Source organism: Convolutriloba macropyga, chromosome 2 (genome assembly GCF_964194025.1).
Source record: "Convolutriloba macropyga chromosome 2, txConMacr16.3, whole genome shotgun sequence".
NCBI lineage: Eukaryota > Metazoa > Xenacoelomorpha > Acoela > Convolutidae > Convolutriloba > Convolutriloba macropyga.
Window position 1 is genome coordinate 63,287,589 of NC_134469.1, and position 14,522 is coordinate 63,302,110.

At 34.2% G+C, this 14,522-nt stretch overlaps 1 protein-coding gene across 1 annotated transcript in view; it reads right to left on the reverse strand.

The window, feature by feature from the left end:
• LOC142334961 (calpain-9-like) overlaps positions 1 to 14,522 on the reverse strand; it is a 93,527-nt gene that overhangs the window by 48,775 nt on the left and 30,230 nt on the right. Inside the window, exon 5 of the mRNA XM_075383290.1 lies at positions 4,563 to 4,669. Coding sequence (XP_075239405.1) covers positions 4,563 to 4,669 — 107 coding nt within the window. The remainder of the gene's footprint in view (positions 1 to 4,562; positions 4,670 to 14,522) is intronic.

Consider the following 14,522-nt stretch of genomic DNA (forward strand, 5'->3'; position numbering starts at 1 on the left):
CCTAGTGTTATTGAAAAACACTCTTTGGCTAGTTTTGCTCCATAAGCACACAGTTATTTTGGCCCATCTGTTGAGAATTATAAAACCTTAACTGCCCACGAATTACTTGTATAAGTTTTGTTAAATTTTGTGACAGAATCAGTAAATAAAATGCAAACTGACACATATCTCAATGATTTGTTTTCCTAAGAAACGCGATCAACCCATCTGACCGGAAGATCAACCAAAAAGTTGTTAAAAACACCAAGATTTAAACGAAAACATGAACGGAGTCAACTGAGATTCAAAGAAGAAAACTTTAAAATTCCTGAAAGAAAATCAAAATTCTACCGCCCAGTTGTGAGCAAATTTCTGATTTCGCGTATGTTAGTTTTGTGCGCAGAATCGGGGATAACTTCGTTTTGTCGAATATTCTGTTAAATAGACCATTTTCTCTTATTTGATTTCTTTCGCACAAAGCTTCAACATCTTTAACTTTCTTGGTTCCATTAAAGGTGTTAAAAAGCTGGTCAAATTTTGAAAATACGTTTAACTTTGAAAAGAATTTTGGCTTTTAACTTCTGATTTCGTTTATTTTTGCATTTTTACATCTGACCGAGCAATGTCTAGTGATCCCGTTTGGATCTGTTAATTGTTTTCTCTGAGCGTTTCATTTTTGAGATTTTCTGTGGAACCCAAAAGATGACTTGAAGCTTTCTGACGTTATAATAGTTTTGACGTTGTTCATTTTTACTCAGAGGACCAAACTAGAGAAATAACAGCCTTGGATTTTTAAAGTCCCATCATTGATGTCATCTTGCATAACAAACAACAACTTGGACAACAGGAAACAGCCAAAACCCAATTTCAAAACCCAAATCCCAATTTACAGTAAAAAACTTCAAATTCCGCAGTAAGCAACTATGATTAGTAAGCAACCAGACAATAATTAATTTTCAGATAGCTTAGTTTGAATTAAGTTTTCAAGTTAGTGATTATATTTAGAACACCAATGGTTCCAGACAATTCGAAAACTCGTTGAGGGTTCTTATTTGTTTCAAAATCTTTTTTATCACAAAACAAGCTGCAGAAAAAACGCCTAAAGCCATGAGATTTGATTGATTTTTAATTTAGTGTTCTCGAACTCTTTTTCCTTGGAGTTTCTCTTTGGAGAGAAGCATGCAACCCGCCATATTATCTCAACTCAATTCTAATAACTGACAGCATTACGTAGAAATTCTTTAACAAACCAGCAGTTTTATGATCAAAAACATAACCATTAAACAAAATTTACGATACGGGGAACTGGCTATTCAGTTTACAGTAATAATTTCTAATATATTGTGCAATCTCGAAACAGCATAGCCGGAAAATCTTTACCAGAAAAAAATCTGGGACATGTATTTGCTCCTGATTACGCATTCATTGCTTAATTAAGACACCCACAATGCACATGATAATTTTCAAACCAATCCAATCGCTATGGATCTTAAAACATTTTTGTAAAAAAAAAACATTACGCCGCAGAGGAATACCCAAATCGTCACGGGCAAACTTGCCCGATCTGCTATCTCTAGTTCGTTTTTCCTATGTTAACACATTAGAAATGCAACAATACTGCAAAAAATAGATCTTTATGCAAAAACAGGCAAAATTAAAGGGAATTCGGCAACCCGTGTTCGCAAAAATGTCCAAATTCTAACCGCCAATTTGAGATACAAGCCGTGTATCCTATTTTTCGCGCGCTACTAATCACGTAACTGCTCGGTTTATGCATCCCTTTTTCGCACGCAGGATAACTCTGTTTTGCAATGAATGTATCTATAATCCGCAATTAAGCCTCATTTAATGCTCAAGTATTAATTGAGTAATTGATAGAAATAAGAGATTAAAGGTTGTTTACATGTTAATAAAATACCATATAGGGTTGAAATTTATTGCAGTGTTTTTATTTGATGTAGGTTGTGAGTCGGAAAAGGAATTGGCATCACCCTAAGCATCTTTTAGGGCTTTTTCCGAAGATTTGACTTATCATTGATTGCTGAAAAATGCATGTTCTTTTTCAGGGTGATAATAAATGAAAATAGCACCAACTGATATACTTGATCGTCGCTACACTATTTCTTCATGGTTCTTCAGACTTTTATTTGTATTCAAGCATCATTGTTTTGAGATAATTCCATGAAAATTTGACAAATAAAATGATTTCTGAAAAATCCTTCGGTTAAAAAATTTCTTTTCTACGCTCTCTGGTCGAATCGGATATTTCAAACCTAGCATTTAGATAAATTTTAAGAATTTTAAATCTATAAAACGAAGGTTTGTCTTGTACCAACTTAATAACTCCTCATATTTGTCCACAACAAGATAAGAATGGACAGAGGGAAATTTTGGTAAAAAGTCACATGTGAATTGACTACTGTCTTTTTCTTGCTTAATTTGATTTAAAGAGTGAATTGCATTTGAACTTAGCAAATGAATTGTTACACTGAGTTTGTTCAAAATTTTTTAGTCTATTGCCTGGTTTACAGGTATCTAGCATAGTTTTTCTGAAGAATCCCTCAATTCTGCTTCTGTTTTGGATGTCCATAATCTTTTTTTATCCCTACATTGTTCGACTGCAGTTTTTGCGGCTTTTTTAGGTTTACATTGGTCTATTAATTTATGAATCCACATTTTTGTGCCTAATTACAGGTTTACAGTTGTCTAATAATTTTAAAGATTTCGCCCTGCTAGTGCCGCAAAACATCTGCCGCAAAGGTACTGGAAAGGAAAAGGGTGTATATCACACATGAAATGACTTCCACAAAAAAACAGAAACCAACGCTCTAAACAAATACATTTTACCGCTCATTAATTCTATCTTGAGATCACTTTTAAAGCTTCAAATAGTTTTCGCTTCCACAATTAATAAAGCTATAAATTACTTTTGCATGCTCAAAAGCGCGCTTTTAATTGGGCTCAATCGCGAATTAGACACAAATTTTTGTTAAAAATAGATACCTAAAATGAGAGCAAACCGCTACAAGACTTGTCATCTACTTTACAAATTTAAAGTATCTCAATTTCGCTATAATGGCGTAACCCCTTTTACGAAAAATGAGATACAAATTGTCTCCTAATGTTGTCCATTTTATGTGTTCATTTTTCACGCGATTTTTACTAAGGTGGAAATTTTGGGGTATACCTCTGTGTCCTAACTAAAATTTGTTTTCATTTTCAAATGGAAAACTTTCGATCATCATCTGAAAATAACAAACCTTTTAAGCATAAGATACGCAAATTTTAGATGTGCCTTACGTTACAAAAACTACGTTGGCTCGAGTAACTTTACTCGAAAATTGTCAGTTTTACCCACGACAGTGTTTAAGGAATAGGGTTGTAAGTTTGTATGGCAATTTGTGAGAGAACGTGGTTTTAGTTCAACTTTGATTCGAGTTTCGTAATATGAGTCACATTAATCCATGATAAATATTTTTGACCAAGAGTAATACGAGTTCGTAACTGTTATCAAAGCTTACGTCAACGTTGTTCAGGCCATCACAGTTGCTCACAGCGCCAGTATCTTATAGCCGCGATAGTTAATAGCAAGTCAATTTGACGAAAATGAAAGGAAAATTAATTAGTGATTATTTGAAGAAAAATCTATTACAATGCTAATTGTGGATTAATAAATCAATTTTCATTTTTCCAACTATCCATATCACGAATCACAAGAAAAATTATAGCTTTAAATGGGCTCTCAAATAATTCCTGGCAAAATTCAGCGTTAAAGACTAATTGGATGCTCACAATTGTTGATGAGGGTTACGTTTTACAAGTGACAAAAATTGCTAGTACAATTGACGACATTCATGCTTTTTTGGTCACATTGGTCCACGGCTATTCGGCTTTTTATCGTGAGCAACAGTGACTTAAAGTGCCCCACATAAGGTCAAAACAGCCTCAAAATTACCAAATAATACTTTTGCAAACTGCGAAGTTGATAAAAATTGCAATTTTCTTTATCCCGACTGTGACAATAAAATTGAACAACTAGAAGGCGGCCAACTCTTATGTCAATATTGATACCTTTTTTCCCCATCTCTCCGCTATAAGACTTGCTTGAGGACAACCCGTACCAAATAAGTTTCCTTAAATTGGCCAATAGAATAAAACAGAAGCTGGCCGGAATAAATTCCCCTCTTTATTAAATGCAGTGGCCAAATTTCAGAGAAAAATTTGGGCTATGATTAGAAGTAACCCTGATTGTTTTTTGGGTTAAAATATGAAATAGGTATTGAAAAAACTTAAGTTAGTTTTTTGAAAAACTAACAAGAAAAAACAAATTGTTGTCACATGTCGTGAATCCGATGTATAATAATCTTTTGAATACGGATTTTCCAATAATGTCCTTCACAAGTATATAAAAAGCATATTGAAGCACATACAAAAACGTTAAAAAGCGCATTCAAGCTCTGAAAGAGAGCATATAGCTGACAAAAAGAACTAGAAATAAATGCAACAAGTTGATTAGCAACCAAATTTATTAGTTATCATTTGTTTGGCTCACCCTGATAGGTCACACATACACTATTTCTTACTTTGCGTACGCTTTCTCCACAAGAGCACTCCAGAATTCATTTTTGTCTCTGGAATGGACGAAGACTAGATTGTCACGATATGTTGGCAGTCGATCGTCAATCAAAATCTAAAGTAAAAAACAGAAAATGGGCATTCTTATTGAAACCACGAAATTAAAAAAAATTATTTGAAATGATTTTTTTCACGATGAATAATAACGCTAGCTCTTAATGCCACGAGATTTTTGGTTAGCGGTTCCAGTTATGCCTCATCTCAAGATATCTGTATCACAAGTAGCCCTTGGAGATGCACCAGTTATGAGTTTTTTTTATAAATTAACGTTGATTTTGCAACAAAATTGAAATTGGCGATTTTCAATTTGTTTTTTGTTCCGACCCCACTTGTGGGGGAAGGAACTATATACTCAAATGGGTTTTTTTTTTGTTCAGTGAATTTTGGCCGATCGATATATTCGTCGTAGAGAAATGTGAGTGGTATCATTAAAAAGCTGGTCCAGCGTAGAATTCAAAAGTAAAAAGATTTTTTTGAATTTCGTTTTTTTCGAGGAGTTATCGAGGATTGAAGTTTTGTGTGAACAATGGGATCTTTAGCATGATTGTTCACTTTTAGTACAATTTTCTTCAAACTAAGATCTTTTTTACGAAAACATTAATTCAAATTTCTATAAAAAGAATAAATTTTGAGATCGTAAAAGTTGAATGCAAGGCGATAGAAAGACTAGTTCTGGTCTCATAGGGAAGTTCACTATCAAAAAAAAATCGAACTCTAATTGAGAGCCCTTTTTTTAATAAAACTTTTCTCTTTTTTGCTTTTTTAAGTCACCTAGAGACAAGTCACATTTTATATCGACGTTCTATTAAAAACAAAACTCCTTTATAGTCGAATGAAGCGCAATGAACAAAAAACGTCGTTTTCAAGGAATTGCTCATGTTTTTTTTTGGCTTCGATTCTGAGTTTTCGTAATTTTGAATGAAATTTTGAATTTCTTTTTGAAGTTTTACTATTTTTTTTGGAGTCCTATGGTAGGGATTCATTGACTAACAGTGCAATATGTTCCATAATGAGCATTAAGTGAACATGTCTATTTCATTGAGGGGGCGGCTAATGGCTGTTAAGACTTAAAAAATAATTTTTCGAATTTTTTTTTGAATATTAAAGAATCATAATCTTATTATAGTGAATTGTAAGTCAGTCCAGGGGTGAGAGCACCCTCTTCCTTCCTACTGCAACCAAAATTAAACTGGTTAGCGGTTTTATCTTCTATCTATTGGTTATATGACTTCAATGACAAAAAATTTCAATTTTTTAAAATTTTTTTTGGATTTTTACGTATTATTGGTTACTTTTGAAATCTTATCACATTATCCAAATATTGACAGTTCCCATTAGCTTAAAAACGATGTTCTGTGGATGGCCAATAAAAATTTTAAACAAAAATGTATGGTTTAAATGGCTTCGACACGTTCTTCTTGCACTTTTCTACTGATTTTTTGGTTTTCTCCTGTTTTTTTTTGTTGTTTTAATAGTCATTATACTTACTGTGATCTCATAATGAATACCTATGCATGACAAACATAAATGTACTGCCACCGGGGCATCTTTGAGCGTTTTTATTGACTTCCGTTGAAAGCTATTGAATTTAATGTCTGTTAAAATAAAAATCATTTTTCGAAAATTTTATTTGCACAATAACAATTCCTAAATTTTTCTTGAACTGTTAGTGAGTTTCAGTATTGACTGGACCCACTTGCTTTTTACTGCGACTAAAAATATTCTGTTTAGCTGTTTTATCTTCTAGCTATTGGTTATATGACTTCAATGACAAAGATTTCAATTTTTTTAAATTTTTTTTTTGGATTTTTTGAATTATTGGTCACTTTTGAACTCTTTGTCACATTATCCAAAGATTATTGTAATCCAATTGGCTTAGAGAGGACGTTCAGTGGATCACAGAGAAAGTTTTCAGAGAATAGCTAATGGTTTAATTGTCTTCGACACTTTCTTCTCGCATTTTTCTTTTGAATTTTAGTTTTTGCTGTTTTTGTTATTGTTTTCTGTCATAAGACTTATTGTGATGTCTTTTTAACTACCTATGCATGACAGGCATCATTTTCCTCCCTATGGGTTATATCTGAGCATCGTCATTGAGCTCCGATGAAAGATTGAGTTTACTGGCTGTTAAGGGTTTAAAAATAATTTTTCGAAACTTTTTTGAAATTCAACCATTCCTAATTTTTTTTCGTGAATACTCTTGGTCATTGTTGGTTCTAACAGAATCCATTTCCGTTCTACTATAGCCAAAATTAATCTGGTTAGCGGTTTTATCTTCTACCTATTAGTTTTAAAACATCAATGCCACGAGAATTCATATTTTTTTTGGGTACTTTATTTTGTTTTTCGATCCTTTTGAAATCTTATCACATCATCTTACTGCTGAGAGTCCCTATTGGTTTAGGGAAGAAGTTCAACGGATCATAAATAAAGTTTTCAGGGAAGAGCTTATGATTTGAGTTGCTTCGACATTTTCTTCAGGCACTTTTCTACTGAATTTGTGGTTTTTGCCTCTCTCTGTTGTTGTTTTCATAGTCATTAACTTGTTGTAAGGTCTTATTGATGAAATACGATTGGCAAAAAAACTTATTGTCCCCTCGAGGCATCATTTATTGTATATACTGGCTTCCGTTGAAGGCTAATGAATTTAATGGCGTTGATAATACGTGTTTTCCCGCAATTTTCGTGCGTCTAATGTATTTGTTTATATTTGTTGATTTTTTGAAATTATATTGATAAAAAAGGTTTTCCCATTGCTCCTGAAAAATTAATTTAAAATTGAAGAGTGTTTAGTGAAAAGTTCATTTTTTTAATGCCTTCGACCCTTTTGTCGCTCAATTTTTTTTCCTGAATTCGCTGTTTTTGTTCTTTAGGTAGCCGTAAATTGCTCACAGATCTCATAGGCTTGTAATTGAGGACTGAATGAATGATGTTGCTCGAAACATTCAGTATATAGCGAATAGGTTCCTTTCGTCAAATTTAACTTCTATTCATCAATCAGATGTCCCATCGAATTTCGTGTATTTCAAGAAATAACATATATATTGATATTATGTGCCACTGTTGTTTCGTTTTTCTGAACGTTTATTGAATGGCCATTATTTGCGTTTCTTTTTCTCTTCCTTCAGAACAATCGCGTAATAACAGATCCCAATGGTTTTTAAATGTGGCCCAAGTAAACTTATTTAATCTTTCAGTATAAATCCTTCAACTGAAATAGCAGAAATAACAACTGAATTAAAAATACATATTCAGATGATAGGTATTGATTTTAATGGTAGCAAAGGTTTGTGTTTTCGCAAATCGTTTGTAATTTTTTGAGTTTCTCTTTAGTTTGTTTCTATGGCATAGTCTGACCACAGACGGGTGCTTTTGGTTTTGTAATGACTTTTTAGTAATTTATCAAGGATTTTTTTATTAAAAACCAATGTTTTTTAAGATTTTTGAATTTTCTTGGTGCAAAAAATGTTGATTAATTTTTAAGTTTCGCCTCACTGTTCGTTCTTTTTGTCGGCTTGTTACCTAGTCTCGTTAAGAAAACTTTTCATCTGCTGTATAGTTAGTAAAAGGTAAACTTGTGTAGTTAAGGTTTTATCTGACTGCATTTTGACGTTGTTACCAGGTGCTTTTAAATTTAGATATTCATTTTTTGCCGCCAAAATTTTGTTGGTGCTATTTTTTTTCTAGTCTCTTCAATGTCAGGTCACGTTGGTGCTGTAATGAAGCATGGCATTAGTAATTCAATTAGTAGATAGAATGTGTAACGATTGTTTTAAACTCAAACATCTATTTTTGTTATCTCTTGATTTGGTTGACATTTTAGTCAAAAATGTAGATGAGCTCGGGTCGGAACATCATGTGCGAACGCACATTAACGAGCCGCCTTGTATATACATAGTTTTGAAAAATCTGAGCTTGCAGTCTCTCTTGCCGAGGAATGAAAGCGATAAGAGTGGCTGAACGCGTTAAAAGGTAAGAGCGATGAGTATGGAAATAATGCAACAAATTTTTCCGATTTTATCTCCAAGTACGTTATATAACCCCCGCTAAGAAACACATTTCAACCACTTTTCGAGCTTTGTGTTCCGAATCCCCTTAATTATCCTCTTTCCAAATTTTGTTAAATCTTTTTTATCACAGAAAAGAACCTGAAGTTCTTGAGATTGTAGGGATTTTGGGAGCAAGTCCTTACAATCATTGGGAGTTATTAATTTGAGTAGGTATTTTGGGAGCAAGTCAGTTTTTACTGATCTATGGATGGATTTCGCTGGGCAGAATCCATTGCTCAATTATAATTGCTTAAGTTGACCAGCAACAGGGTCGACAAGATCAAATTGTACAACCCTTCTCAAATTTGCGATTTGAAAAAAGTGAGAAAAAGGAGGTCACAATTGAAATAATAATGGTTTCACAAACGGGCTGAAACAGGAACGAACAAACATTCAAGTAGAGATGATGAAAGTGGAGAAAATGAGTAACATAATTTCGGAAGGTGAACTGAAAGAGAATCAACAAGACTTAACTATAGCTTTACTATAGCTTGCCATAACTTTACTGCATCAATCAGAGTATATGTATTTCATGTATAACATTCCCCTGAGCTTTTTGATTAAAATTTCACGGAACTATTCTCTTTGCCCATGTTAAAAACTATGTTTTGTTATACAGCACGTTACCATGTAAACATTAAGAAGTGAGCGGGGGAAGGGTGCAAAAGATAAATGCCCACTGAGATAGGAGCCTAAACAGAATCGATCCAACTTTCCAAGGAACAGAAAATTTTTTACAAAATCGATATTTACAGAAAATTAGTAATTATTTACCAGTTAGACAAATATTAGATTATATGTACTGAATATAAAAAGCTGCGGATTACCAATAAATGACACATTTTTTGTAACTCAAGTTAACCGTGTCAGTATTCCCCGCCGCAAATAATGGTAGAGAAAGGATGTCGTCTGATGAAGAAAATAGTTTATCTCTAAGATAATGCACGCGGTGGTCCATGAGTGATACGGTCTCAATAACTGGAGGCAATATGTTGCGACTTTCGTTCTCCGGAATTTGGTTGGATGTTCCTTCAGCTGCGAGAGTAGGAGGTCGGATTTTCTCAAGGTCATACTACCTTTGTTTGTGTTTAGTTGGTTGGCGTCAATCTCACGCTACCAAATTTGAAGAAATTTTGTAACTAAACTAATTGGAAGTTTTTCTAGATCGTCTTTCAAGCTCGAAGAGGAAGGTTCTGAAAATGGGGAATGTTGTTGAAGTGTGGCGGATGGCATTTCGTAGAATGCAGCTGGCGATGCTGAAGGTCAGGTAGGGAGTACCGTTTTCTGGTATAGCGGGAGAGGGGTTAAATCAGTTTACAAAGCTGGAATCCGCAACGAAGAGAAGGGTGGCTTCCTTGGCAAGCACACTGGTGTAGCATATGGAAAAAAATTGATTTGATCTGTGATACCGCGCTTGTATTTTCCCTCTTCTATGCTTCATCTTTTCCAGCCAGTTTTTTGAAAGAGTTTCTTTTTTGTGCAACTGTACCTTAAGACAAACTGCTTTGTCGTTAGCTCTCAGACCTCGACGTACTTTTAGAATATACTTTTGCTCGACCGGCGTATAAAAATTGGTCAGATCACCGTTTCTCACCGTTACTGCTAATGTTTTGGCTACTGATTTTGATGTGTGGAGAGTTTTTTGTTTTGGTTAATCCTATTGCCAAACCTTCATATAATGGTTTCTAGATTTTCCTTTGATCTGCGTTGACATTTGAGTTTGTAGGCTAAATTTGTTGGACAAACTTTTTGGTAGGTTGATTGCCGGGGTAACGGTGTCTTCGTCTGATGATGTTGTAGTTTACTGCGTAACGGCGAACAGATCGACTGGTCTAACTGACTGGTCGAACAGATCTCGGTCTGTCAAAGGTTTTATGCTATTTTTATGTTTTGAATGTGGCGTGATAGCGGAGAGGTAAGGTGTGTGTTTCACACGCCAATGATTGAGAGTTCAATCTCCTGCCTCCGTAAAGCTGTCTGTGTGATGATGAGCTCGTATACTTAACCATAGCTTCAGGTTGACCATAGCCTGACCAATGTTGGCTGCAATACTGGTACCACGTGAAAGTCTCAGACGCAAAAAAAGTGGCCATAGTCACCAAAAAAGAGCCTTCATGCTCACCAAATGAACAGTCTGAGTTGTGGGGAATAATTGAAAAAGGACAGCTGAGAACAGGCTACTGTTAATACACAGCAGACTGAAAGCCTAATGCTGCTCCGCTGCGCTTACGCAGAAACACATTTATTTATTATAGTGAACACGGTGTCTGGGATTGACGAGCCATTGCTGGATATGGGTTCCCACATTCGTCCTTGTATTCGGATCAGCTCGACTTAGAACGTTCTCAGTTATTTTTGGTTGTAGTCTTCCGTCCAAATTGCTTGTATATAAATTTGGGTGATTTGCTTGGAAATGGATATAATCAGTATGCAGCAAACGCTCCGCGACTCCACAAAAAAATGACAATTTTCAAGCAATCTTAATGCCACCAATTGTGATGGTCAAATTGACAGGCTCCATCTTTCACTGGTCGTTGATCATCGCCAGCAAGCTTTCGCTCGAGTTACTGTAATTTAAGTCGCAATGTGGGTCAGTTTGTTGATAAAAATTAATGGTGCGATCGTATTGAGTCTTCCTTTGACAGATTTTTGTGAATTCTCTTCGTTATGATTATAATTATTTGAGCTTGACAAACGCAAACTCTAGCAGTTTGCCTTTGAAGGCCACAAGGTCACAACTTTCGCCAAGTTTTTGAAGGTTTCTGCGAAGATGTTTGACTTAGTTTCCCTCCAATTAATTGTTTTGATAATGGAAAAACGCTTGTTTCAAACGCCACATTGCGCAGACGATTAAACTTTTTTGATCAGACGCCAAGAGGCTGCAGTAGAGATATTGTCAATCATGCTAGGCGGGGATTCACTGTTAAAAATGGTCTTTTTCCTTCAATGATAAAGCTGACCTACTATAGAAAAACTGTTCTCTGATCTCCTTCAGGCCATAGTTTTCCTCTCATTTAGATATCCAAATTTCGTTATACGTTGAAACTTTGTTCTGCCAGTTCATCTTCTGTTGTGCAGTTGATTTGCTCTCGGATTGTGCTGATGCTCCAGTAGTAACTTCTTCATAAATCGGTTGGAGAGGCTATTGAACTTCAAGTTGAAGGCAAAGAATGACGCTTTTTTAGCTAGGAGGACGAATTCGAAGTGTGCTCTACAATTGTTCCTTCAGAGTCGGTGATTCGATGTCAGTTTATCGCAGAAAGGTTCTATCCTGAGAAGAGTGCGCCTAGTGGTTGCTGTCAGGGCATGTCGTATTCATCTTAGTTTCAGTCTAAACTTTGCTGAGTGGAATCACTTTTAATAATTTTTGGTTGGATATTGCCAGACAAAATCTATCGCCTTATTTTTATCGCTTAAGTTTACAAGGATAAGTGTAGACCAGATGAATTTGTACAACAGTTAAGCTACAAAGTTAGCAGAGTTTGAAAATTAAAGGTACAAATAAATGGATTACAAATTGAGTTAGTTTTAGAGGGTAAATTAAGAACTAATAATGACTTGATGTATCACCTAACTGCATCAACTAGAATATATAAAATTTGTGTATGACGTAAAGAGAATTTTGAGCCCAATTTTGTAGTTTAAAGAATTCAAAAGTTTGTGGTAGTCCCATTATTTTTTTTTCAAAACAAAAAATTTTTCAAAAAGTTTAGGCGTTAGCTATTAAAAATTTGATTGGGCAGAAATGGACCAAAGCAATGCATTTTTTTGAACAATTTTTTTGAAAAATGGTTTCTCTGAGCATTGCAGACATCACAAAAACACGATTTTTCCATAATTACATTAAATGGAGAGGAAGACAAAGCTCAGCTGCGTGTTAAGTCAACGGTGGCTCATCTGTTCCTTTTTTGCAGAAAGTTTTATTGTGGTATCACTGAAAAGTTCCTTGAGCATAATATAATTTAATATGAGATATTCCAGAAAAATAATTGTATGATAACGTAATCAAGACCCAAAAAAAAGAGTTGCTGCGTCAAAATTTTGAATTTCTCATATAATTTTATTGTCGATCTGGAATAATTTTCATCAAAAACAGAAACGAGCCTATTGATTTGTCAGAACTTCGGCAAGTAGTTCTTTGTAAAATTACAGAACACGGAAGCCGGCAACAATTCATTCGTTTTTTCAGAAAAAAGAACAAATTTATGCAACATTGCTTTGTTTTTCGTATGCTCATAAACTTTCCCCTTTTCTTATTCAGAGTTGTTCGTTTTTCTAAACTTGTTTAGAAAAAACTTCAGGGCATGAATACGTTTTTAGTTTTGTGTTTCACTATGGGGGCTTAAAATTTCATCTAAAGTGAATGAAATGTGCCTTTTTTGCAGTTGTTTTGTCCGTGTTTCATTCATTGTTCATAGTTATTTTTGTTCCAAGGTTATTACAGTAACTAAAACTTCTGCAACCGTTTGATAATTTTCTGTTTCTTTTTGATGGCTATTGAAAGTAATCATAAATACTTGTCAATCAGTTTTTCAATAATTTTAGATTTTTTTTGCTGGAGGAATTCTTCGCAAAACAAATTGTTGTTTCTGTTATTAAAACGACTTGCTATGTTATAAAACGACTTGCTTCTATATATGTAAAAAGTTTTAAATTCTATGGCTCTCTTATAAATTGAGAGTCATGACGACAAATTACAATGAATATAACTTAGTCTCATTGATTGTTAACAACCCTTTTTGGGGTATTTCGGCTATGTCTAGTTGCCATTTGTATTTATTTTTGTTCCAATGTTATTAGATTAATTGAGATTGTAAAAATATTTTTAAAATATTATGTTTCATTTTGATGGCGCTTTAAAAAAGTCAAAAAATTTGTCTGACTTCTGTGGAATTACTGCGGAGACAACTGCTGAAAAGATTGGTCCATTTTTAATTGGTAGATAATTACAATTTATTCGTTCCGGCAAAAATCGCTTCAATTAGGTAACTACATTAGTTTACTAATTGTAACGCATTGATGAAATAATGTTCAAGGTGTTGCTAATTATTGTCGTTGAAAATCCAAAAGTAAGAAAAGACATCATTTTCGGCGCATACAAGGAAAAATGTTGCAAATGAAGAAAACGCTTTTACAATAACTGCTTCAAAATTCGATGGAGAGAAATAAATAAAAATCGAGCAAAAAACTATGAATAGTGGATGCTATTTAAATGGTTATCATGCAACATTTTAAAGGAGCGATAGTAATCGAAGCTCAAATTTTTTTGTTCTTCATTAGGTTAATTAGCAGAGGTTGACGGAACGATTGAGCGAGGGATCAGTTTTATAGTAACCGTCATCTTTGAAGTGGTTTCGGCAGTCTGTCTAAAGACAAGACAGAAGATCAGTTGTTTTGGAAATAATCTTGCTGATTTATTCACGAGAGTTGGAAAATTTGGAAATTTGAACTTGGAAATTAACTCAGTAGTCTCTCAGTTTTTTTCCTAGCCTGTGATTTCATGGATTTTACATAGTTCTAGTTATTATTAGTTCAGTGATTTGTGGATAGCTCATTTCACTAATCCTTATTGAAATGCGATTTAAAGCTTTATTAATGAATTTTTCATCAAAGTTTTTCAACAACAGTTGACAACAGCCAAGAGCAAAAGTCGGAACTTGATTGTTAAAAAAAAGTAGCCATTAAACCCCATTTACAAAATTGGGACACTTGCATACACATCAAATGCAAATGTTCTGCCATTTCTGATTTGTCAGTTTGTTTGCAGTCCAATCAAAAAAATGTGTTTTAATTTTTTAATTGAACAGGGAAACTCAGTAATGTGCCTTTGCAAGTAATATTTCACACCCGCTCATCAAC